The sequence below is a fragment of the Drosophila guanche genome, unplaced genomic scaffold (genome assembly GCF_900245975.1).
Source record: "Drosophila guanche unplaced genomic scaffold, DGUA_6, whole genome shotgun sequence".
NCBI classification, from domain to species: domain Eukaryota; kingdom Metazoa; phylum Arthropoda; class Insecta; order Diptera; family Drosophilidae; genus Drosophila; species Drosophila guanche.
In genome coordinates this window covers 11147779-11173930 of record NW_022995743.1, presented here as the reverse complement: position 1 = coordinate 11173930, position 26152 = coordinate 11147779, and the positions used below count along the sequence as shown (strand labels likewise).

Genomic DNA, 26152 nt, shown 5'->3' with positions numbered 1-26152 from the left:
CAGTAAGAACTAGCACCAGTTGGACACTGTCTCTACCGATAATTTAATTGCTGCAATCGAATCTCAAAAGCCAGTATCACGGTAGTCAAAGGTGTGTGTATCCTTCTCAAAGCGTATCAAGCGCTCGTGGTATTGGCCAAAGAAGAATCCCTCCGTCTGATACAGCATATACATGCGATACTCTGCCTCGCTCATGAACCTCTGCTGGTACGAGTCTCTGCAGTATTTGGGAAAGTCACTCATAAACTTGAATGATCCAGTAACATCGTAGTCGCAGGGCAGGTGCGACTCATCGAATGTGAATTTATATTTGGGTAGATCTGTTCGCGCTCGCCTTATGCGCTTAATGGTCTTCATGGTGGAGGGGGGACTGCTTGAAGATGGAGGCCTCTCCTTGGTGGTGGCGTTGGTCTTCGGCTCGAGTGGAGCGAGTGTGCCATTGCTGGTAGAGTTTCTGCCGCCGATATCCATGGTGACGCTCCTGGCATCGATGCATGGCAACTGAAACTGCAATTTGAGAATGAACAACGTTTTCACAGAGGTCTAAGGGTAGCACTTACCCATAGGAATATATGTACAATCAGCGTCAAGGATACAAAATACAATATAATCCTCATATTATTAAACAAAAAACGATTGCTAACAACTGTGTGGTTGGTGTGTAAACTGTGTGGGGACATGACAACAACATCAGTGCCATGAATAATATCATAAACAATAGAGTCAACATTGATATAAAAGTTAGTTTTATAAATGTTTTTAAGGCACTTTCGATTGACACATTTGTTGTACGATTATTACAGATTATTAAATATACAACTTATGTAGATCAAAACTCGTGAAATACTTTCAGAGGGATAACAAGTGCGATCTACGGGACAAGACAAGACAAAAACATAAAAATTAACTTTAAACAGAGAAAATTGCACTTGAAAAAGAATGGGACGAAGGTGAAGCACCACGCAGGCTCCTATATATGAACAGTTTGCACCATGTCGGGCAGGTTTTGGTAGTCGGGATCGCGGGTGAAGAACTCCATTAGATAGGCAAACGTAGGCCGGTCTTTGGGATGCTCCTTCCAGCAGCTCAGCATTGCGGCATAGATGTAGGCAGGGCACAGATCTGGCTGTGGCAAACGCTCGCCACTGTCCACCAGCTTGATGGCATCCACATTGGAAATCTCGCCATAGGGCGGCGCACCGAGGGCAAACATCTCCCAAATGGTCACCCCAAACGACCACACGTCACTGGCATGCGAGAAGACACCCAGATTGAAGCTCTCCGGCGCGTACCAACGAATGGGCCAGCGGCCGCCCTGTGTAAACTGATACTCCGTGCTGCCCGGCCGCAGGGAACGCGACATGCCAAAGTCGCTGATCTTCGCCTGATGGCGGGCAGTCAACAATATGTTCCTGGCCGCAAGATCACGGTGCACAAAATGCTGAGACTCAAGATAATGCATGCCTGCAAAAGGAGAGAGTAAAACTGAGCTTTGCTTTGTTGACTCTTTTGTACATACCAGAAGCGATCTGAGATGCCCACAGCTTTAGCTCTGTGTTGGCCGTGATCTGTGCACTGTGATCGAGTATGTACTGAAGCATGGAGCCCAGGGGAGCCAGCTCCTGGACCATCATCAGCATATCCCCCTTCGAAATGCCAATGAGACGCACAATGCACTTGTGCTCCAGGCGCATCATCACCGAGGCTTCGCGCAGAAACTCCTGCTTGTTGCTGTGCTCATCGCACAGCATTTTGATGGCCACCTCCTGGCGGGACGACTCGTCGCTGCCCTCTCTGCTCTTCTTCACCAGCCAGCCGCGGTGCACTGACCCGAATTCCCCATGTCCGATTTCATTATCCAGCAATAGATTCTCTTGGTCGATGAAAAACCTCAGCTTGGCCGCCTCCAAAGCGGCTGAAGTGGGCGTGGTTGGCGTATCACTGCACTTTCTGTGCAGATAGCCAGCCATTTCGCTCTCCGTGGAGGCTGTGGAGATGAGCGAATTGAGGCGAGTCGCTGCCGGGGGCAGCGTCTTGACCGGCTGATCCAACAGCCAGAGCACATCCACAGTCTGCTGATAGCCAGTGGTGTTCCACTGGCCAGCACGCTCCCGTTCAATGGCCACATCGCTCTTCGTGAAATACTCAACTTCTGCTTCAGTCTTTTGGGCAATTGGCGGCAGATCAATCTCAATGGGCGTATTGTTCCGTGGCACATTGTACAGCTCTCCTTCAGCTGCTGCAGCTGCAGCTCCTGGACTGGCTGCATCCACATTGAAATTCGAAAATTCCGTGGAGAATGATAAACTCTTGAGCATTGGGGCAGCTGCCTGGAGCTCCTGCTCCCGCTCGGACTTGGCCAGCGATCCGCTTACGCTGCTCTCGGACTCGGATCGCTTGCTCTTGGATTTGCTCTTGCGCAGGCTGTTCATGTCGAAGAGCGCCTTCTTGGGGCTCGTCAGGCGCAGCGTGTTGAACATGGAGCTGCTGTTCTCCTTTTGCTTCTTCTTCGCAATGGTCAGGGCGGGTGCATGCGGGTGGGCGTGGTGCGGATGGGGCACTGGAGTGGGCGGCGTCACCGGTGGCGTTGTCCTGTGCTTCACCGTAGATCGTGGTATGGTTGCGAATGAGGGCACCTCCGGCTTGGGCTTTGGCGGCACTGCATACTTCAGGCTAACCGGCAGGCCATACGAGAAGCGCATAAAGTTGGCTATCAGATGTTCCAGGCTGGGCCAGTAGGGACCGTCATCAATGAACATGAACTTAGACTGAAAGAGGCAGAGATTCGTGTGAGGATTTTGTCTCCCTAAAATGTTGTTTTTTCATCACTCACGCCATCCGGGTGTACTTTGACACCGTTCGAGTAGAGCGGCGCTTGGGATATGCGAAAGTTTTTCACCACCTGATCGCTGAGGAGGGTCAGTACCAGTCCAGACGCAGCCGGGGATTCGGAATAGCGCACAAGAAAGCAGCCAGAGGTATCCACGCCCGGCTGCTTAGCCAACAGCTCTTTGGCATATTGCGTGAGCATGGCCACGGCCTCGTCTCGCGTCTGTGTGCCATGGTACCACTGCTCTCTGGTGGTGCTTGCCGGCGGCAGCTTATAGTTGAGCAGAAACTGCTCGACGCTCGTTTGTCCCGCTTCCTTGGCCAGATCGAAGGGAAACTCGCCAGAGCTGGTGCGCGGCAGCAGTGGGGCTTCGGCCAGCAACAGCTCCTGCACAGCCTCCAGATTGCCATGCTTGGCTGCCTCATGCAGCGGCACGAATCCGTTCTCTATGTTTCTGCCCTGCACATTGGCCTGGGCAGCGATCAGAGTGCGTATGAAGCTGGCAGGTTTACTCCGTGCCGCATACTGTACAGATTAAAGCGAGAATTAGCAGGGGAAGCAGCACTCAAGATCACTTGACACTCACATGCAAGGGCTGGCATCCAAAGGAGTCCGAGCTATTGACCTGAACTTTTGCATTCAGCAACAGCTTCAAGATCTCCTCATCACAGTGCAGCGCGGCGAGATGGAGGGCCGTCTGTCCATGCTGATTCTTGGCATCGAAGTTGCGGTAGCCACACTTGAGCAGCTCAAAGACCACTTTGCTCTCGTTCTTGCTGGTGGCGCGGTGCAGCAGGTTGGTCACGCCATGACTGCGTGTGTTGTGAGGCGGCGGGTCACGTATTAGCGGCACCGTCAGCTTGGTGGGCAGCCCGTTCGCACCCTGCTGATAGTAGTCCACCAGAGTGTCCAGCCCGTGGAGTATCTTTGTCTGCATCTCATCATCGATGGAGAAGAAGGCATCCTCCCCGTGGCGTCGCACCTGATAATGGCACACCTCCTCCTGGCACAAAATGCTCAACACAAAATCGCCAGCTGCTGTGCTGCTCTCCCGCACCAGAAACGTACCATCTTCGTAGCCTGTGGTGGGGTTGGGGGATAATCAATTGAAATTACGATTCATTAGGCTACGCCACGCCCACGTCCCTGTTTGCACTGACTGAGAAAATCAAAGTGTTTGTCTCTTGTCGTAACTTGCCTTGTCTCAACAGATCGTCAGCCGCCTCCCGGGATAGATTAGCGTGAAACCATTTCATATGATCATCGCGACTCATCGTATGGCCATCTAATTGGTGTTCTTTTTAATTCTAATCTGTTTTTATTTCTTTTTTTTTTGTGTTAATAAATTGTATCTGTTCAGTGTGGCCGTTTTCGTATGATCGGTTATCGATCAGCAAACTCGTGGACTATCGAATTTCGTATATCGTACAGCCAATGTCGCACAGCTGTTCATGCTAAGCGCCAGTTCAAATATGGAATTTATTTTGATTCCATCTCTAATTAAATTAAGAAACATTTATTTTAATGGTATCGCTTGTTGTTTTATTGCGTTTCTTTCAGTTATTTTTGTGTGTTGTTCTCAACCTTTTTTCAATGTTTTTCGAAGGCGCTACTAAAACAAGGAATTAAATTAAGGGCGATTACATGTATGTTAGATTATTTTTCATTTGTTTTCAATCCGCCAATTCGTTTTGTGGTTGTTATGTGAGAGAATAGGCTTAAGCATTTAAAAAACGACTATACGCTACGAAATACATTTCTTTAAAATTAACACAGAGTTTTAAAATTATGAATTATGTATATTTATATTTAAACATTTAATGTCATCAGAAATGTATTCATTTATTTATTCATTCATTATTCTGCATATATGCGGGTGTGTTTTTGTTGTTTTAGGCTTAACTCAGCGCAGAGCGAGCTCTCAGTTGTTTCGTTTTCGATTTCGTTTTGCTGGTTTTTGCATTTTAGTTGTTTTTTTCCATTTATTTTCATTTTGTTTTCTCTAGTAAGTATTGTGGCAACTTAAGTGACTAAAGGTAGATAGCTAGGTACATACATAAAATATATATTTAATTCCCCCCCCACTCCACTCAACACTCCCCCAATTCATATACACATGCACACAGACACACACTTGCCCTTGGATTCCACGTTCTTATCCGACCCCTAGAATTACAATTAGTGGCTCAGAATTGCCTAAGCGTACAGCATTTGTCGATTGCGTGTGTTTAAGTAGCTACTCGAATCATTTTGGATTTTATTATTTTCAGTCACTTTGTCTCGAAACATATTACCGCTTCCAAGCTATACAAATTTCGATTGTGTGTGGCAAGATTTCGAAACAAATTGCTGAAAATATAACTAGCATTGACAAGGAATTTTGGCATCGACGCCTGGCCGGCTGTTTGCTTCTTGGTCCTGGGTGTGCTTCGGCTGCTGATGCTGGCTGCTACTGGCTGCTGCTGCTGTTCTTTCCATTAAAAATTAACTAAATTCTAATGTAGAACAAAATCAATGAACGTATCCATATATCGGAACGAAGAAGCATTCAAGAAATTATAGGTTCTCCTCGTGAGTGTTTGTTTTCCTTTACATTTATGACTTTTTCTTTGTTGTTGATTGTTGCTGTTGTTGTTACTGCTGTTGTTGTTGTTGTTGTGGCCCACTGCTGCTTGTATATGGTTTATATATATTTGTTTCTTGCATTAATTAGATATTGAAGAGAGCTTTTGGGAAACTCCGTTCACAGTCTTTGATTTAAGGACATCGTTTTCATATGAAAAGACAGTTTCCTTGCCATTCTCGATGACCCTGCAATGAGTGAGAATAGAATTTTTAGTGAAAATGCAGAGGTCAGAGCAAGAGAATCCTTTACCGCTTGGTCATCAGCTTCTGGCCATTGACAAACACCGTCGATGTGGAGGTGCGCTTAACGGCAGCACTGGGGCCACCAGAGATATGGGTAACGCCACTGCTGCCATTGCCAGCTGCCATGGACGAGAACGAGGTGAAACCGCTGTTGGGCACAAAAAAATCCATCATTGAGTAGTTGAGCAAGGGCGCCCCAAAAGGGCTGGCCATTTTGTGCTGGTGATGGTGATGATGATGGCGCGATGCTCCTCCACCGCCCGCAGCACTGGACCCATGACGTCGACTGCTGCTCGAGCCAACGCCACCACTCATTGTCCCGTTTGTGTAGCCATTTGCATCTGAAATAGAGTTTGGACTGGAATTAGATGAATCCGTTGGAGCAGCAGCACAAACTTACCTCTGAAAAAGTCGGCAAAGGGCGAATTTACGCCAAAGAACTCGCGGAAGACCTCCTCGGGGGGTCGGAAAACAAACGGAAAGCCGCCCATAATATCAAAGTCATCGACAAACTCGTGTGTGTTGTAATGATGACGGGCATGGGAGTTGCGGCTCTGTCCGCGTTCGCCCAGACCATCCTTGCCGTACTCGTCATAGATGCGACGTTTCTTCTCTGCGAAAAGAACGAAAGGAAAGGCACATCAGTCATGGGTTGCAAAGTGTTTGCGAATTTTGTCTGGATTAGTTTGAATAACATTTTTTGGGCTGCATTTGGGTTAACGTTCTCAGGCCTAACATTAGTTGCAACAAAAAACAAAGAAGAACAAACGTCGTGCGGTGGTGGCATGGTTGTCAAGGCAGCAAAGTAAACAATAAACGAACAACTTGCAACATCTTGTGGCCTTTACCAAAGAGCTTGTGAAATGGTGTGCCCTCGAACAAGTTACGGAAGGTGAACGCCTGATAGCGATTGCCGGACCTTCGGCCGGAGCTCGGATAATAGTCATAGTCGTAGTCCCGGCCATAACCACCATAGCCACTGCCTCCTCCGCTGCTGCTGCGATAGCGGGAGTAGCTGCTGCTGGCGCTGCCGCTGTTGCTCGCCGAGGATTTGTGGAGCGTGGCACGGGCATCGTAGATCCGTCGCTTACGTGCTAAACACACATGATAGAGACTTAACATTGTGATTCGTTGATCCTTCACAGGAAACATCGCGACGCCGCATCGCGGCCCTCGTTTCCCGCCAACCTTCCATTGCGGCTGTGGACTGTGGAGTCAGTGTGGGTAGCACAACTTACCATCGGATAGGACTTCGTATGCCTCGGAGAGCTCGCGAAAACGTTTATTGGCCTCATCCAGATTGTCCGGATTCTTGTCCGGATGCCATTTTAGTGCTAATTTTCGATAGCTGCAAAAGGCACGAGGAATAAGTATAAGGTTATATAAATATAAACAAAGACTCTACTTACGCCTTCTTCACTTCACTGTCGGTGGCTGTGCGCGCCACATCCAGAACCTGATAGTAGTCCACCATTCTGGCTGGTTTCTTGTGTGCAGTCGGAGTGTCTAATTGTTGTGGGAATTGCGATTAGATGAGTAGTCGCCCGTCCAGCAAAGGGTGCAGCCTCTGCAAGAGAATAAACAGTCAAATTAAAAAAGGATTCACGTCAGTTTGTGTGGGGGAGTTTTGTACCGGAGATAAAACAGACAACAAACAGCACACGGGAAATTTCGAATTGTGTATAATTTTCAGGATATTGTATTGCTGGAAAGCAAAGGCTTACTGGGAGAATAACTAACTGTAATAAAATTCAAATGAAGCTATAAAATGAGAGCAAAGCCCACGGATGCCTCGATTCGATGACAGAGGAGATCGAACACATTCCCTGCAACAAATTTCGTTTACTGATTAGCCGTATAGTCGGGGATTATCCACATCTTACTTTTTTTCTCTTTCGCTTCAGTTGGGCTGCCGCCGTCGCCGTCGCCGTCGCCGTCGACACTTTTTCGAGTTCAATGTCGTACGAAAACCCCATTATGCCACCAGCAGCCGCAGCAGCGCCCACACACACACGAATTGCGAGAGAGGGAGAGAAAAGAGCAGACAAGAGAGACAGTGGAGGCCCCCATTGAGCCGGCGAAGGCGCATGTGTAGGGCGTTCAGGCCGTCCGTCAACTCTTTTGGGGCAAATGTTGTTGCTGTTGTTCGTTCACGCGTGTGTGCTTTTGCATGTGCCTTTCCTCACCACCAACAGACCCTTTGCCACCTGCTCCGCATCCTCCTCCTATTGTTTACCCACCAGCCGACATTTTCGTGCAAAATAGTCGCTAATTTTATTTAATTTGCTTTGTTATTGTTGCTGCCGCTAATGTTTCTTGTTGTCGTGCAGCCCCCTTGACACAATTTCGTTTAGTTTTGTTGTTTCTTTCTTTCTTTTATCAGACATTACACGGGGCAATTGTTGATTCTGCCACAAGTTGTGGCCACAGGAGAGCGCGTTGGACCCTCCCCCCAGGCTAAATGACAATCAATTTTCGAGCGAGCGAGCGAGCACTGAAACGATCTTCAAAATTGACCAACTTTTTCTGACACATGGGTGTACGAGTCTTTCGTGTATCCAATAATGTTTGTGTTATGTTTTCTGCTGTTGCTGTTGTTTCGTGTGGGTTGCTTGTGTCTGGGAGTTCTTATGGGGCGTTTCACGCGATTTTCTCAACCGATCAAGTGATCATTTAGACAACATTTTTGCTATATAGCCGCGCGCGTGAGAGTATTTTTTCTAAGTTCTGTGCTCTAATTTATGTGGCATTCAATGGGAGATGCGTGTGCGTGAGATTCACATAAATTTGTCATTAACACAGATTAAACAAGCATTAAAACACGTTGCGGATAATCGGTATACAGTTTTACATATATTACAGTGAAAACTTATTAAAATGGAATAGAATCTTCTTCATATGTAACCCGCAAATTGCCTAACCAATTAGGCTAATAAAAGAGAGAGAGTGAGAGAAAAACCACGTGGAGTGCCAGGGATCGGCTCAAATCAGTTTCTCTTTCCTTGAATGAACATGCTAATACATATTATATCTTTATATTCTTGTTTTAATCTTCTAGTCGGATGTGAAATGCCCCCACAAGTTGCAAACAAACTAAATAATATCGAAAAATGTATTCTACCAGAATGAAATGAAATAAATTACCCTTTAGTTTCTATAAACATAGTCCCCATATACTATAACATATAAATAAATATCTACCATTTATATATAGATAGGTGGCCGGCCTGGCCTGCCTCATTTATATAAACGATATTCGTTGGCTTGTGCTGCCTGCCTCCTCCTATATTGTAGATATACTCATACTCGTCGTACCTGTTGACATATTCGGCAGATTCTAGGTCGTAGGTGTAGGAACTTGTAGCATTGTCTAAAACCAGCAAATGACGACTACGACAACGCGGCGTCGCCGCTGCTGCTGCCACTGCTGGCCAGCCATCCACATGACACACTCGTCGGTTGGAGCTTTGCACGTCAGCAAAGGCAAAGGCACAGACAGAGACGGAGACGAAGACGGACAACGGGACATGGATGTGAAGATGTGAAGACATGGACGGACGGGCAGAAGCGGGAGATACATATCTGGCCTGCTGTTGCGGTTTGAATTTCCCTGCCAGCAGCAGCGGCTGACTCAAATCCAATCGCTTGGAATCGAATCGAAGCAGTTCACCACCGACTACGACTATATCTGATGGCAGTCACTCAGCACCTTGCTAGAATTCTGTTTGGTACGACAGCGCCCGATTGCGAGGGCGGAGTATGGCATTTAAGGCATTTTGCCGCTCAGTCCGAAGCTTTAAATTTGGTAGGGGAAAACTACTGGATCCCCTTTGCTTGCAGTTAAATCGGGAAAAGATAGCGGTGTTCGTTAAAGTAAAGCAAATTAAAATAGTCTCTACACACTCGCCAGACACTCACGTACAGTTAGTAATCAGAACTGAACTGGTTTTAAAGATCAAACTAATTTCATCATTCAGATGATTCACTGTGCGATAAATGAACCGAGTTACAGAATGAATATGCTCTCTTGGGAGTTGTTTCGAATGTAGATACGTACAGTGTGTACACGAGAGTAAGGTCAAAGCTGATAAAAACAAAACAAAAGCCAAATCACTGGGTAAACAATGCACATAACATGCACACAAATCAAATCACTTGATTAATTGAATCACACTCTGACTCGCACTGGAAATAAATGTTCCGGAAATCAACTGCATTTGGAAAACAAGTATATGATATTCCTTAAAACTTGGAAGAGACTTGCGAGTGTTGGGCCTGTGATTCGCTTTTCAAATTCAATCAACAATTAATGCAACTCTTTCGGACAAGTGTATTTATTAGCACTGCCTACGCGGCGGTGCGAAGCGTCAAACCTGAAACACTCCGCCAGTTATGTGTAAGTATGCGCCGATTGGTACTCTGTGGTTTGCAGAGTGGATGCTGCTGCTGCGGCTGTCTATGCAAATTACATCACCATGTGTCTTGTGGTTTTGTGTTCACACTTTTCCCCATTTGTTGTCGTCTCGATTAAACCTTAATTGTGTCGATGCACAGAGAAGAGCAAATCAGGTGTCGTTGCTGCTGCTATCAAGGGGAGAGAGAGCCATAAACAAGCGGGCAGGCGGCGGCTCTCCAGCAGCAGCAACAACAGTTGGTTGCGTGCTCAATTACACGAAAGAGTGAGACAGATAAAGGGGGGCTGTTGTTTTTGTTGCAAATTTTGTGCCATAACCTACTTTTGGCAGCCAAGGTTCATTTGTACAAGGGGTGAGGTATGCCCACTACCCCTATTTAACCGTGTACTAACCACTCTCTCTCTCTCTCTCTTTCTCTTTGTCTCTTTGTCTCTTTTCCCTTTTTATGTCACTCACAAAACAATATATGTCAATCAAACTGTAAATACTTCACCCCATGTAAATACACCTTGATGCAATAAACACACACACACACACACTAGCAGCACCCGTAGCAGAGGAAACCAGCAACGAAAAACTGATAGAGGCCAACGCAAAGCAAAGTAAAGCAAATGTGCGATAAGAAACGCTGCGCATTTATACGAATCTTGAGCTTAAAGAAAAGTCACGCAATACGAGTGCGCGAGAGGGAAAGGAGGGAGATGCACTCACTCACTTTTAATATTTGTGTAATTTTATTTTATTTTTCTTTCTTTTTTCTTTTTTTTTGTTATTGTTAACCAGCAATTTCAGTTCTCGTTTTTATCACATTGTTGTCGTAGTCGGCCCGCTGCGTTGCACAAAACATTATAAAGAAATGAAGAAGCAGCCACGCAGTGCAGTGCATAAATTAAATTAACAAAAAACGCTCACGTACGCGGCAACGGTTTAAAATTAAATGCAGAGACACCCAAACAACAAAAGCGTTCAGCAGCAGCTGACAGCGCAAGGTATATTTATAAAAGGCGAGGCGTTGCCCGAGAGCTCTCTTTTTTTGGACACTATACACGCGATGGTGGCCTTGTGAAGGAGAGAGCTGGAGTGGTAGAGTTTATGCGGCCTCACCTTAAATGTGTGCAGTCTAGAAGAGCACTCGAAGAGAGTGCGAGGCAGAGAGCTTTTGTTTGCATTAATTCGCTCCCGCTCCTCTGCTTGCTGATGTTCCTCTTTTGCTTTTTTTGTGCGTACCTGGCGTCCGCTCACCGGAAGTTGTTACGCCAATTCCTGCACACATTATCTCATTTTATCATTTATCTTTTCAACACGATTTTGTTTTTTCGTGCAGTCTTCTTATCAGCGCCAGCGCATGTTCACGAGTGAGATCAGTTACTGTTATTGTGGCTAATGGTGGTTAACCCCCCCTTTTTCGGGGAACATGATTCATATGATAGTTTCCGCAGAATTGCCTGGCCTGCGCTCCTGTGCCTGGGGTTTATTGATTGGAGATTCATTTAAATAAATATGATTTCTATATGGCCAAAGTTTATAGCGCTATAAAGGCGGCAGAGCACGGCAGCGAATATACGAAAAGACGAAACAAATTTAAATATTTAATTTTAGAAATATGCTTGGCGAGTCGTTGACGCCTTCGAATACAGTGGTACACAGGTGATTGAAATTTTTATTGTTTGGTTGTCGATGGTCGAGAACATAAACATATTAATTATTTGCTGAACTTTTGGCACTTCTAAACAGTCCTAACTCAGTTAAAGTCTTCCAGAAAATGCCATTCTCATTAGCCATTGAATCAGTGTGGCGCTGCACAACAACAGCACGAAGAGCAGGTGGCGATGAGTGCCGGGGGTGGAGGTTCCAAGCAAAATGTTGTGCGAAAATCATTGAAACGTTTATAAATTGAACAATTTTCTATACAAATTGTTTTGCGTGTGTGCGGGAAAGTATTTTTAGTTTAGCGGAAAGTAAAAGACTCGACAGGGTGTGGGAAATGGCGAAATGAATTGGTCAAAAGTGTTGCGGAAGAAAAATATGAATGCGAAAACAGACAGAGCGAACGAGAAAGACAAACAGAGGACAGAGAGAGTGAAAACATTAACGAAGGAAGAAAACTGTAAACGGAATGCTGGAAATTGGAGCAGTAGCGGTAAATGGTCAGTTATTAATACAGGGAAATATCGCAAATTAATTGTGGAAACGAAACAGAGAGCACTCCGGGGGAATGTGGGAATAACGAAACGTGATGGGGAGAAAACGAAAGGAAAGGTGGGAAGCTCGCCAAATTGCACAATCCTAGGGGCAACAATAGTGGGGCACAATACAATGCAATGCCACGCCATGCCATGTGAAGCAATAATAATAATAATAACATGAAAAGCCACACACCACAAGACCTAGAAATAGACACGTGGGCGTGGGAATAAATCTATTTATAAAGCACCCACCCAACTCACACACACACACACACAAGCAGCATTTTCTTTCCATCCCATAAACGAAAATGCTGCTTGTAAGTAAATTACATCGATACAGCACAGAGCAGCCGGACGCTGCTGATTCATCCGACAAGGAAATTTTGCAGCTGGCGATTCCCCCCGCTCTCTCTGCTGCACCCCTATCCACTGGCTGTTTGTGTTTGATAGACTCACAGAACTGTTGAAATTATTACCAACCTATAGCCTTAGGGGGCATATAGGCGGTCTCGCCCTTTTCTTTTTTATTTGTTATAGACATAAAGGGGCGTGGTACTCTCTGCACTGTGTATCTAATCAAAGGCGTAACTGCGCGGCGTCCCTTCCGTTCCGTTCCGTTCCATTCTGCTGTTCGATTTGTTTGTTTGGCGAACACAACAAAAATCATTCCCATGTAAATTTCGAAATATCTGCGGCCGTTCGCTGGGAATATTCTATGGCTGGGTTGGGGGGGTTTGGTCTCTGTGGTCATGTTGCAGCCATGTCATGGCTTGTGAAGGGAATTACATTCGACATGTGAAGAGGCTTAGCAGAGATCACAAGTAAATCCAAGGGGGGGGGATTAGTCGGTGACATAACCATATAAACCCAAAGAGAGAGTAGAGTTCTAGTATTTTATCTGTTGCCTTTGGATGCGCCAGTACTTGAGGTTGTTACGCTCGTGATCTAATCTAATCAAGCGGCGGTGCGTATAAACCTTAACCTTCTCCCCGTACTTTTGCCCAGCAACTTGTGTTGGCCTCGTGTGTGAGGGTGTAACCAGCGATCGATCGAGTTTGAATTTGAGTTTGAGTTCGCGTTCGCGTCCGAGTCATGCAGTCATAAAACACCAAAAACTAAATAAGGCAAGTCGGGTTTAATGCCGACAACTGACATAAACAACTACTACCCACCACAATCGTTAGCCAGAAACAAACCTGTAGACCAAGATACCAAGCACAGCCATCGAGACAGACGGACAGATGATGATCTCAATGTACACTGCCGTTTGATTTGTGGAATCGTTGTGGCAAAACTCTCGAGCAGCTCTCTCCCCCTGGCTTCCTTGTGCGATGGCATAAATCTGATAGCCATCGCTGGGTGTCGTGTCCATCCTGGGACAGAGGATCGTCCGTTTCAGCTACTGTGTGTGTCTGTGCCGAAGCAAGTCCGGTTGCCTCCAGCTCTAAGCATCATCTAGATCAAGTCCACAATGGACAATGGACAATTGCATGCTTGCTCGTTGGATGGATGGTCTGGCTTTTTGTTTGGATGTGCAGCCGCTTGTTGCATTGACAATGAAGTTATTAAAGCGCAAACTGCACTTTGCCGACCGCAAAAGCCACACAAAAAACACACTCAACCCTGAAGCTATTTTTCTTTTCGTTTAGATTCGGGCGGAAACCTGTGATTAGCCCCGAGAGACAAGCCACAGACAAGAAGCGTAATAAAACACAAGAAAAAAAGCGACTAACTCGGTCAGCCTGAAACATAAACCTCTCTTGTCGGGCCATAAGAGTCCATAAATCCGGCAGATGGATGGCATAAACAATTTTATTAGCGAAAGCAGAGAGAGGAAGGGAGGCAGGGGAGCCCACTGTTTCGCCATCAACCCAAATCGCAGCTCGTTTTAGCGCTTAAGGGCAGTGTCCAAAGTCTTAAGTTGCCCCAATTTGTAGCAAGTACCCCAGGGACAAGTGCTGTGGGGCTAACGATCGCAACGTCAAACATTTCCCAATTAGATAAACCGCAAAAAACCAAGCGAAAGAGAGAGAGAGAGAGAGAGAGAGAGACTTCTCTCTCTTATACTCTGGCACTTCTCGGGAGATGCGGTTGCAAATGAGCAATACAATATGTACGAAGATGATCAACTGATCCGTTGTCTGTGTATCCCTGCCTGGAGACGAGACAACAGGTGGGCCGCTCTTATGGCCTCTGGTCAGATTACGAGCCATATACTTGTATATCTGTTTATGGCACAGTCTCTTCTTTTATTGTGAGTGCCGGGAGGCAATTAAAGCCAAAGGATTATAAAAAAAGAGAAGCTTAGGTCAAAATATCTAGCAAACCAAAGCCTGTAGCTAAATTGAATGTAAAGTACTAACAACATGATATATGGGATATTCCCATTAGCAGCACATACAATTTCCCATAAGCGAGCGGACACCTCAGCTGTAGCCCGACTGTGATGCTAATGGAACTGTGATGTAAAGATTTGGTTAATTGTCAAAATGTAAAGGCACATTGAATCCTCTTGCTTTACACCACCGAAAGAACTTCAAACTTCTTTTGTATTTTTTCTGCATTAAAATGACTTCTTTCATAGATAATTGAAACACACTCTGAGATGAGACACACTCTTTCACTCTTTCGTTGAAGTGCCTGAAGAAAGAACGAACGGCTTGCCCCTCGAGCACTTAATGTACAAAAAAAAAAACCAACTTTGAGGTCAACCAGCAGCATCAGCAACAGCAGCAGGCCGCGTCGATGACTCTGTGAGTTGTTTGTTCAGCTGAAAATTCAACGGCAGACGCTGCGTCGTCGTCGTCGTCGTCATCTTTACCACAGTCCCATGGACCGGACCATCGGCAGCTGTTTGGCCAGTTGAGATTGAGTCTCACAGTCAGAGTCAGAGTAAGAGTAAGAGTCATAGTCCGGCGGGGCCTGTGCCCCAATGATCTTTGGGGCACCGCTCACGCTCGTTTTGGTCTCTAAGCCCCGCGGGTCCAGCACCCAGAAACCAGAAACCAGGCACCAAATGACAGCGAATAAAGCGAAAGATCGCTTTTTATTATAGTCTGCTCGCTGCTCCGCTTTGTGTAGGTTTATTTGCTTTAGTAATTATTATAAATAGTTGGGGAATTAAAGCCATAAACCAAAACGAAAGCCGGGTAAAGAGATGGTGGCGCCGCGGAGCGTGGAAGCCGCGCTTGGCCATTGGACGATGCGATGGACGGATGAATGGCAAGAAAACGGACCCAATTTCCAAAGCAATTTCATTTAATTGAATGCAATAATCATAAAAAAAAGTAAAAAGTAACGAGAGACAAAAGAGGGTAATCAATTGTTGTAATTGGCAAGTAATTGCTGCGACTGTCACACACACAAAGACAAACACACAAACACTCAGCAGAAAGGTGATTTTTAAAGTAATTATACCACAAAACAGTGTTGATGGGCGTTAAGCGACACAGACTGGGTGGCCATGCAAATGAAAGATGCAGCACGGCCGCTGCTTGAGTGTTGGTTAAATGAAATAGCTGCACAGGCGAATGTTTAAGTGCTGGTTTCACTTTATTGTCTTCGTTCTCTTTACAATTTAACAAAAATAAAAACCATGTTCTGGCTGGGAACATGACTCAATGATAACCAAACATCTTGCAAATGATTCGCAAATTGCAAACGAAACGAATAGTTATGTTTGGCAATAATTAAATGAGAAACTACAAAGCACACGAAGAGCGTTTTTGGCTGGGTAACAATGCAAAAATCAAATAAATTATTATAATCATTTCCCGAGAAGTTTCAGACAAAAGAATCTCGACGGACGCGCATCACCAGCGATTGCCTCTAATTAATGGATATGAAAACAGAGATACAGATACAAAAGGCGCGGCAGACCTTCGTGGATCTTGGGTTTGCGCTTTTGCTTTGAATTCAATTCTAATCGAAGCGTGTCGTGGCATATCTGTGCAAGTACAGAACAAATACCGTTTCCCTGCAGCAGAGAAATTTGAGAGTTGCAAGGCCGACCACCTCCACCCCATCGATCGGTGTGCTCTGGTTTGGTGTTGTGTGATAACGATCAAGTAGCAATGCCAAGTTCTGGAGAACTTCAAGGGAAGAACAACATCACGGCAGCCGCACAAAAAAAAGAGCTACATAAGCACAAATGTTTGTAGTATATGACATCATTTCAAGGTTCAAGCTTGGAAACTGCTACAAAAATAGCTGGCTGTGTCTGGGGGCAAACCTTAGCCAATTTCTCAGACATTTTTCATTAAATTAAACCATTTAATCAATCCACAAACAAGTTCATTACCCCGATTCTCGACCCAATTAATAAATTATGTTTGATCCCCCCCAAGAGACACGTGTAAGCGATAACCATGGACTCTGTGGGAGACAGAGAGAGAGAGAGGGAGAGAGAGAGAGAGATAAAACATTAACTCTGTAACTTGTAGATGAAGATGGATACGGTGTAAAATATGATTAGGCCATGGAGCAACAAGTGCCGCTCATTAGGTGGGGGAACCGGTTCAATGATTGATTCACCCATAAACAGTTAGCCAAAAGAGTAGAGTTTTGCTTACCCCGGCCGCCCCATTTGAATGCCACACATTTTCAATGCCGCTGCTGCTGACAGCCAACAATTTTGTTGCTGATGTGCGCTTCAAGTGCATCCGGACATTCAATCATTTATCTTCATGGAGCAGCAGGCAGGCAGGCAGTCACAGTCAGCAGCCAGGCATACTCGTTTCGGCGTTCCTCTGAAAATGGAGCATCGGCGGAGCGGAGGAGGAGTTGCAGATTAGCGGAAAGCACTGCAAAATGTGCGGTTAATCAACGCAACGTTGCTGCGTCTCATCGCATTAGGCCCAAAAAGGAAATGCAACAACGACCACAAAATACGTTTGAAATTTCGTTTCACTTGAGAAATGCTAAAGCGTGGAATCCACAATCGCAGCTATCTAACAATATCTAGATAATCACACAAATAGCTGCAGCTGAAATAGATCCCATAAATCTGCAATCCAAAGCTCCAGCTTCAGGGTCGGTCTCCTTTGCGTTCCTAGTGGTATTTCAATTATTTTGCATTACTTGCAGGCAATGCTTTTTGGGCTTTCCATTTCCCTGGCAAGCAATCAATTTTCTCATTTGCCATGGGCGCAGTTTTTCTTTAATTAACTATTGCCTCCACCCCATCTCCATTAACATCCCCATCGCGTTTTCGTTTCGCCTGCCAGGCTGGCTGTCGTCCGTCTGTCTTGTTGTTGTTTGAGGCGGAGTGTGACTTCTCTTCTCAAGCGTGTGACCGGAGGTGAAATTTTTATATTTTTGGCATTAGTCCCCCGCCACCAACCGCCGACAACCACACGGCAGACGCGATAAATGTGCGCAGATATGTACGTACGGGCGGTCGGTCGGGTTGGTCGTTCGGGTTGGACAACTGGGAGTGGGTCACAGCTGCAGAGCTCAGCTGCAGCCCAGAGCTGAGCGCTGCGCCGAATGAAGCGATTATAGGGATGCAGGCCAGACCCGACTTGAGACCGGTTCGTGTCGCTCCCCCGGCGCACGGCTCCAACGAACCTCTTTCGCGGCATTGGTCTTTTCTTTCGATTCTTTCGTCTCAAAGCGTAAATATTTCAATTTATTTATTGGACATGCGTCTACCTGGCCTGCATCAGCATCCCCGGCAGCCCCAGTATCGCTTTTCGAACACTTTCTTTCTGTTAGCCTCTCCCTCATCTTTGGGAAGAGATTTATCTACATAAATACATGTGCGTCGCTTGGTCGTGTCTTGACCAATATCTGGCCTCGGACCTGGGGCACGCAAAGCACCAAAGACACGCCGAAAAATGTGTGTCAATGCCCTTCTTTTTGTTGTTGATTTTTAAGTTTGGTGCGGGATGGGGCGTATCTCCATGTGCGCATTTCCACGAACGTGAAAATGAAGAGTGAAAATAGTTTTTGCAACAAAGCCCAAAGAGGTGTGGCACGCCGATTCCAACTGCAGGCCATGCATGACCTGCGCGTATTAATGTTCCCCCTAGTCCCCCGTTCCCCAGTCCCCTGGCTCCACTGTCTGCCATCGTCTGATTGTCATGCTAAATGGGCGATGGATGAGGTGAAACTACGACTAGGAGTACTACTTGGGGGCATTAGCTTTGCTTTGCAGCTTATTTATTTTCGCTTTTTCTTCTGCTTCTGTCAAACTGTCAAACGAAATTTACACGTTTTCCTACCCAAACTGTTGCTGCTGCTGCTGCACCTCACGACAGCGAGACAATGACAACAAACAGAGACAGAGCCAGAGCCAGAGCCAGAGACCCCTAGTTAAATGGATAGAGGAGTCACAGAGTCCAGCAGAGAGTCACAGACAAAGAAATGGGGAGTGCGTGAGGCATTTTTAATGGATTGATTGTCTGCCGTTAAAGTTTGCATGTTAATTGCCTTTATGGTGGCGATAGACAGACGACTACGCAAGACAGACAAAAGCGCACTTAAAAGTCCAAAAAGATATTACAAAGGTTCATGGGTGTTTCGGTTCAACCCATTTTATCAGTCAGTCAGCAAAGGCCCCGACAATTCCATTTAGCATTAGCAGCTGCCTGTCTCCCTTTGCAAAAATCCAAATGATGGGAGCACAAACCGTGCCCTGCGCTCTCATACAAAACAAACAGAGCTTAGAAAGCACACAGACACAGGAACACATACGCAGACACAGGCATACAGTAAGCAATGCGGTCGGCGCAGGCGCAACAGCCGTGCGGGCAGAGCTTAATATGCAGTCAACGTAGCAGAGCAGAGAGGAGTGCGGTGGAGTGCGAGATGGAGTGAGGGAAGAGCAACAGCTGCTGCCTTTTGTTCTTGTTGCTCAACTGGTTTTTAACGAACAAAAGGCAGGAAGCCAACATTGCCAACGAATTATGTATACCCTGGAAAAGAATTTTGCAAGCATTTCAAGTATTTAAATGGCTCATAATATAAGGAACTGGAAATGAATGTTTAATTAACTCTAAAACTTCACTGAAACTTTAATATCTCGTTATGCAGTATGATAATCTGAGTACCCTAGCACAGGGTAAGCCATAAAGCTCAGTGAGCGTTGGCGTTACTTTTAGCGTTTCACAAAAACGAAGAAAAAAGTTTAGCGTCTTCTTGCTGCTTCTCTCACGCCGCCACCGCCATCGAACCGACCGGGGCTTGGCTTTCTTTGATGAAAAAAACAAACTATATATAAAAAATGGTAATTTGTACGCTTTTGCCTTTTTATCCGCTTCTGGCTCAATCGTACGTCTCACACGCGCTTCTAATGTCTGGGATACCGAGATACAGATACTGTACGCGGATGATGTTGGATGTTGTTGTCGATGATGATGGCATATAAAAAGGCAACATGAGTTTTTCAATTGGCTTCGAAAGTGGCAGACAGCAGTCAGCTAGCAGCATGCAACTAATGGGGCGGACACTAGCGAAAAGTAGGCGTGTTGGGCAACAACAATGGCTCACTGTTGGCAGTCCCGGCTTTGCCACACTTTTGATGAATTAGCTGCATTTTTTGTGCTGCCTCTTTTCCTTTTCCATCGAGTTTCGAGTTTGGAAAATTGAGTTGCAGCTGCAGCTGGCGTTGAGGGAGGGGTACGCGGTGGCCGGTGGTTCATTGAGCCGGATCATACCCATAGCTGGGATTGCTCATTAAAAACCCACTTGAACCCAGGCTTCGTGCTTTACAGTCTGCAGCCTTTTGGTGGAGGTCAATAAGTGGAGCTTTTGTCGGATTTTCGGCTTCCAATTGAAGCCTCTCTCTCACCGTGTTGCAAGTTTAGATAGTGAATTGGATAATTGATTTAATTGAAGTGCATTAGCAGCAAAAAAAAACCGTGGTCCAGTGGTTGCCTAACTGGCTTTCATCCGAGCGGCCCGTGTTCGATTCCCGGTATGAGAAGGAACACTTTTTATTATTTTTTTTTTCATTTATTAAATGTGGAAGAAATAGTACAACAAATATACGGATTGTTTAACTGTAAAAGCAATTGAAAATGATGAACATCTCGTTGCATCAATGAGTATTGGCAATTACTACACTCTCATCTGTTTCCAATTTTGTTTTGTTTCTTATTCGCAATTGCCTAGCGCCAGCCAGAGCGAATGATGCCCGGACACACGATAGGAAAAAAAACCTCCAAACGAAGTGGGGAAGAAGAAGCACGGCTGTCAATTGCTATCTGAGAAAGAGTAGAGGAAGGCAGGGCGGGGGACAAAGCGAACACCGTTTCGTTAACAACGTCGACGACCAAAGCTCAAAGAGCGGTGTACTTAACTTTTGTTAAACCGAAAATTAGCCATGCCCATTGCAACATGATGTGGAAGGCAGCAACAACAACGACAATGGCCTGCCTGCCGCAAAGCGTGGCAAGCAAGCGAATGGTACAAGCAAAAGCAAAACACGAAAAAAATGAAACAAGACAATGCCTTGACTGAGTTTGTATTTTAGTTTTTTGTTTGTTTTGTCTTTGTAGATACGGAAAATTGCTTGTAGTTGCAGTTTCTGACAATTTGATTGCGGCTGCAAACGGAAAATCAATTTTTAATTGCAACAAATTCGATGCTTGCGAGCCAAACAAATTGCTGGACGGCCAAAAAAGGTAAATTACCGCTTGCGTTCGATAGCAACACAAAATAATACAATTGGCATTTTCAGTCAGAAACGGGTTTAACGGTAACCGAGCACAGCTGACGCAGCAGCCGCTGCAGTATCGTTTGAGGAAATGCGACAGAACATCAGATCAAATCAGCCAGAGGGAGCAACAACTCAAAATCTCAGCGAGCGGTGCATTGAACCGTTCTTCATTAGCATATATACGCGTGTGGGACAGGGATGACAATAGGCACTTTCGATTATTGAACTTGTCAAAAGAAAAAAGAAAAGAAACAAAAACTTCCGTGTCTGCCTTGTGTGTGGGGGTGTGTGTGCAACAAGCGTAACCGAAAAAAAACAGTTGCCAAACGGCCATTTTATTAATTTGTTTAATTGCTTACCGTTCTCTCTCTTTAAGCTGGAAATTGTTCCCTTTCTTCTTTGCGTGAACCGAAAAGAGGCGATAAATTGTATTATTAAAAGTCACTCCAATGGGGGACACGATAAAAACTACAAGCCAAACACGATAAGGCGAGCGACGAGAGAGATAGAGAGAGAACACTGCGCGAGAGATATATGTGTGTATGAAGGAAAGAGAGTGACCCCCCTCCGGCTTGTTGACGGAAATTGCGACAGCAACAATTACAGCATTTTATTGATTTTTAACAAAGCATCGAATTGGCACGAAGCAGCTACCCGTCTAGTGTTCGGCGCATGCACTTGGTTTTCGCTTTTCAATTTGTTTTGCAACTTTTATTTCACACCTTTGACTTTTTGCAGATTGAATATAGCACAAAAGAATTTCGCACACACCAACACACTCGCGAACGCACACAAGCCCCACACGCGCTCCGACTTCAATGTCAACTTCTTTGGCTTTGGGCCTCTGCTTCTTCTTCTCCGCTTCTCTTGCGATAAAATGTTGGTTATTGGAATGAATGCAAATTAATTACCGTCGCTCTGCACTAATTTAATTCAATCTTGCAGCGAACACCAACTATTATTCCGTTGGCTTTTAACTAAAGACGCCAAGCCAAGCGCGCGTTTTTCGTGTGAAAATGCAGAAAAAAGTTCGGCGTTCGCCGCGGTTTGCTGGAAATTTGGTTTGTTGTTGTTTGGCGACGAGTAGGATTGTTGATATTAAATCGATATATCGATATGGATGATATTTTTATTTTTGATACGATAATATCGGTGCGATATTTTTGTCGCCGACAATATCAAACGTAGATATTTTGTATACCTTTCAGTATATTTTAATATCGAAATAAATTTAAATTTAATAATTTACGGCATATTTCGAGAATGGAAGCAATATTTTGGAATATTTGGGTGGGTATTACGCGAGAGAGTGGAAGAAAGACAGCTGGTTGGAGGGAGGCCGGACACAGTTTAGAGTTAACAGTTTTCTGCTTAAGAATTTCTAAATACCATCAGCTTACATTACCCCTATGATAATCTCTGAGAAAGGCCCTGTTTAAGTGCTGCTATTATGTTATTTTAATGTTAAGTATTCTGATTATTTAAAATATTGTGTATCTGGTTAATCTTTATCTAATGTTAATTAATGGTTTTCCCAAGGTATGCAGAATGTTGCTGAAGTTGCGGAAGTGCAGCTCAGGCAACAATCGAGTGTCCAGCCGATGTATCGAAATTGGTACATTTTTCCAACAGTCAGGCATCACTATGAACTGTCACGATATTTAATATATGCATATCGATTTATGGATATTTTTGTGCGATAAGCAGAACTATTTCCGCGCTTACATGCCTTTATTTTGAACATGAAAAATATTCAGGTCATTTGATTTGAGGCCTCTTTGTGATATTTTCACTTGAAGCTGGGAGTGACAGGCAGCAACCGAGTGGGAAATCCTTGTCGAAGGATATGCAACAATTATAATCTACATTTTTTGGGAATATTCCCAGCCCTTAAGGCAGGATGTTGAAGTCGCGACACACTGACGACAGACTGGAATTCCCAAGACCTGCCCTGCCCCCTAAAAACTAGTCAGCATTCCTAGCTGGCGCTGGCGCCAAAGGGCGTGTCGCTAATTGTCCCTAAACGACGGCATTAGGCGCCAACTTTCCAACAGGAAGTCGGGGAAAACTACGCATAGGAATGGGGCGCAGGGCATCGGCTTGGATTCGCCTTGTGGCTGCGACTGCGACTGCGACTGCGACTGTTTCTCCGACATTTGACCATTTAGTTGCCACATCGTAGCTAATAATAAAGGCTAATTAAGCGATGCTGTGACAACACCTGTATGTGGTTTGAGGAAACTTCAGCATCGCAGCACATCCATCCCTCTAATGACAATAAATCGCCCGCTAAGTGTCACCGATGAGCATCTGCAACTCGCGGCAGACTCCAGTTCAGTGCAGCAGACGGACGGAGAGGGGTGCGGGGAGCGGGGAGCGGGGAGACTTCTAATTAATTTATGATTTTCCTCACCGCATTAATCTCCCTCGGATGGCGGCGGCGGGGACTGTCGCGAGCCGCACCAAAAACAAGACAACAACACAAAATGTCACGCAGATGTGGCCACAGCCACAGCCACAGCCACAATGATGGAGCATGGAGGAGGGGTAGGAGCGGGGCAACGTTTGGGCTATGGATTCTTTTGTGGCATTAGGGGGTTAGACATTTGTCATAATTAGATAAGTAGGAAGGCGTCAAAGCAAGGAATAGCCAAGGGACAGCGATCGATCAGGCGCAGGCGCAGGCGCAGTGGACTATCCGCAAAAGGAGCGGCAAAGGAACACTTTCTTGGGAATTAATTAAAACATATGCTCATCAGTTGGGGCCATAAATCTGCCAGGGACAATTATCAGGTTCAATTTGTGCGTGAAACTGTTTGATATCACAGACAAAACACACAGACAACAAGCGTACAAGTTGCTGCAGCAGCAGCAGCAGCAGCAGCAGCAGCAGCAGCAGCCATTGCCGATGTCAATTAGTAGACTCTCTAGAGTAGCATGGAGGATCGTATGGCAGTGCTCCCCACACTACACACTCCCCGATCTTTTACAGCCCGTTTCAGTGGGCCAATTTGCCGCCACTCGTGACGAGGGGTGAGTGCGTTTGGCTCATTAAAATGCCAGCGCCCGTCCACAATGGTTTGTGGAAAATGAAGAGAAAACTTTTCAACTCTGTGCATCACAGATCCCAGGGCCATCGATGCGTTGAGGTGGCAACATCAGGCACACCACAGTGCGGCACTCTCTACTCTAGAGTATCTGTCAGTTGCGTGGAGATCCACGGCAAGGCCTGAGTAATTGCATCAAATTAATTGCCCGCCGCCCGTCAGGGCTCACATTGTCTGCTAATTTTTGTTCGATTGCAATGCCGCGTGGAAAGTTGTCGGCAACAGGCAACCAAATCGATTCTACTTTTGGCCATAAAAAAGCAAAAAGAAAAAACCCACGAAATCCGAGCGGGAAGCTCCCTCTGCTCGATTGTGTCGTTAAAAAAAAAAGAAAGAGAAAAGAAAAAAAGAAGAGATCACTTTTATATGATTTAAACTGCATGTTTTGTACAAATCTAATTTGATAATTGGTTGTAATTTATGAGTCTTGTCTGCTCTCTGCGAGCATAAACACGACACGGAATGACGGAGTGACGCCTTCAACTCCACGCACTCCGCCCCAAACATGTTTCTTGGAACAACGGGCAACCAGCCGGGGAAATGGGAACCGAGAATCGGGAACCAAATTCGAAACGAGCGCACATTAAATTAATAATGCTCGTACTCACAGGCAGCATTCTCTCTCTCTCTCTCCCTCTCTTATTTTTTGCTTTCCTTAATTAATATTTATATCTGTCATCCCACACTTGGGGAACTCTTTTTTTTATGAATGAAATTAAATGCGGGCATTAGTTGGCTGGGGCAAGCTGAAGAAGCTACACTGAGTAACGATTTCTTACATGTATTTTCTTATATTTACACACATTTATTGTTCACAATTGGCATATTTATTTATTTGCCGCCACCCCAGCCAGGTCCGTGCGTAGAAAAATGTCCCTGTGGATGAGCGGTGCTGCCATGCCACGTGGGATAAAAGTAGGCAACCTGATGCAGCGGATACTTGGGTATCATGTACTCCATCCTCATGTTCCGTATGATGGCACAATTGATGTAGTCGGACCACTCGCGCGTATCGTTCGTGTGGCACATCTCCGAGAGGCCAAAGTCAAAGAGCTCCTTTCTGAGTGGCATAAAGACGGGCCGGGCGTACATCGTTTTGTTGCGAAGTCGTACCGTCAGCCAGTTGTATACGACGGGCACATTGTAGACGGTGGACTTGCCGCGGCACACCTTGGTGACGCCGACACGATCTGGTATGTACCTCCATTTTGGGTTATCGGTAAGCACGGGATACCACCAGTAGATGGTCGTGTAATAGGACCTGGTTTTACTGGGCCTGAACGTACCAGGATCCGTTCTGGATCTTTTCCCCTTTTTCCGGCTCACAGGCGGTTGCATGAAGTTGACACCGCCCCAAGGATTCAGAGGCCAACTGTCTGTTGTTTGCTGCTCTCCATTGCCGTTAAGGCTCTGAACTGCTTCGGTGGTGGGTGGCGTGGCGACTGTAGCTGCCCTGTAACGTATCGTAAGGCCATCATTTTTTGGCCTGGCCCTCAAGCTGTGTGCTGTGATGGCCAGGCGTCCGGGCAACTTTGTGCTGCTGGCTGCTGGCAAGGCTTGGGGAAACAGACGAATAAGCCCATCGTCAGGCTCGCTGCTGCTGTTATTTGGCAGCACATCATGTCCAGAGACATTGAGCGCAGATGGAAGCTGAGCTTTTGTCGTTCCTTTGCCCGTGCGCGGGGACTTTGTTGATCGCGTTTCCAGTTCGATGGCGCTGGAAAGCCACGAGCGGGTGCGTTGGTGTGCCTCCAGTACGACCCTTTGGCTGATATTATGGAATCCTCTGTTTGGATCCTTAAAACTCAGTTGAGGCGGCGGCATGGCAAGCATCACCTGTAACGGAAAACTTGATTCTTTGGACAGCAAATTGCGTTTGGAATGTGGCAAAAGCTTACGCTAATTAGCCAGCCGATGCCAACAAACACCAGATAATTTTTCTTCATCATTGCCGTTGTGTTGTTGTGTTGTTGTGTTTAGTGTTTAGTGTTTTTAATGATTAAAGTAAATATGCTGTTATTGTATTGTGTCACAGTTTGAACTAGTTTGCAATGTAAAGGCAACGAAAAGTAGACGACAATCGA

The 26152-nt window shown here is 45.7% G+C and overlaps 3 protein-coding genes across 7 annotated transcripts; all 3 read right to left on the bottom strand.

The window, feature by feature from the left end:
- Positions 1–22: 22 nt before the first annotated feature.
- On the bottom strand, positions 23–4203 carry LOC117583488 (tyrosine-protein kinase Shark). The gene is made up of 6 exons (XM_034271830.1): positions 4029–4203; positions 3417–3910; positions 2834–3355; positions 1520–2768; positions 561–1464; positions 23–507 (listed from the first exon to the last, which is right to left on the bottom strand). Exons 1-5 carry the CDS (start codon positions 4102–4104, stop codon positions 971–973), a joined length of 2835 nt encoding a protein of 944 aa, XP_034127721.1. The 5' UTR covers positions 4105–4203; the 3' UTR covers positions 23–507; positions 561–970.
- Positions 4204–4809: 606 nt separating this feature from the next.
- Positions 4810–22014, bottom strand: LOC117583219 (dnaJ homolog subfamily B member 6-A). Of its 5 annotated transcripts, XM_034271449.1 has the most exons (8): positions 21873–22008; positions 21321–21355; positions 7108–7265; positions 6937–7046; positions 6547–6792; positions 6099–6311; positions 5706–6039; positions 4810–5641 (listed from the first exon to the last, which is right to left on the bottom strand). In XM_034271449.1, exons 3-8 carry the CDS (start codon positions 7170–7172, stop codon positions 5536–5538), a joined length of 1074 nt encoding a protein of 357 aa, XP_034127340.1. In that variant the 5' UTR covers positions 7173–7265; positions 21321–21355; positions 21873–22008; the 3' UTR covers positions 4810–5535. The 5 variants fall into 5 exon arrangements, with proteins under 5 accessions (XP_034127340.1, XP_034127332.1, XP_034127348.1 ...); XM_034271441.1 differs by having other exon boundaries at positions 21321–22014; XM_034271457.1 differs by lacking the exons at positions 21321–21355; positions 21873–22008 and adding an exon at positions 10829–11027.
- Positions 22015–24884: 2870 nt separating this feature from the next.
- LOC117583652 lies at positions 24885–26118 on the bottom strand. Its single transcript, XM_034272114.1, has 2 exons — positions 25967–26118; positions 24885–25904 (listed from the first exon to the last, which is right to left on the bottom strand). Exons 1-2 carry the CDS (start codon positions 26015–26017, stop codon positions 24900–24902), a joined length of 1056 nt encoding a protein of 351 aa, XP_034128005.1. The 5' UTR covers positions 26018–26118; the 3' UTR covers positions 24885–24899.
- Positions 26119–26152: the final 34 nt, after the last annotated feature.

Bases quoted from the DNA above. Each gene is read 5' to 3' on its own strand.
- LOC117583488 (XM_034271830.1), bottom strand. From the start codon at position 4,104: ATGAGTCGCGATGATCATATGAAATGGTTTCACGCTAATCTATCCCGG. The intron at 3,911-4,028 runs GCAAGTTACGAC...ACCCCACCACAG, and splicing joins TGACGATCTGTTGAGACAAG to GCTACGAAGATGGTACGTTT. The intron at 1,465-1,519 runs GTATGTACAAAA...CTCCTTTTGCAG, and splicing joins GGCATCTCAGATCGCTTCTG to GCATGCATTATCTTGAGTCT.
- LOC117583219 (XM_034271441.1), bottom strand. From the start codon at position 7,172: ATGGTGGACTACTATCAGGTTCTGGATGTGGCGCGCACAGCCACCGAC. The intron at 7,047-7,107 runs GTAAGTAGAGTC...TGCCTTTTGCAG, and splicing joins GACAGTGAAGTGAAGAAGGC to CTATCGAAAATTAGCACTAA. The intron at 6,793-6,936 runs GTAAGTTGTGCT...ATGTGTGTTTAG, and splicing joins ATACGAAGTCCTATCCGATG to CACGTAAGCGACGGATCTAC.
- LOC117583652 (XM_034272114.1), bottom strand. From the start codon at position 26,017: ATGATGAAGAAAAATTATCTGGTGTTTGTTGGCATCGGCTGGCTAATT. The intron at 25,905-25,966 runs GTAAGCTTTTGC...TTTCCGTTACAG, and splicing joins GCATCGGCTGGCTAATTAGC to GTGATGCTTGCCATGCCGCC.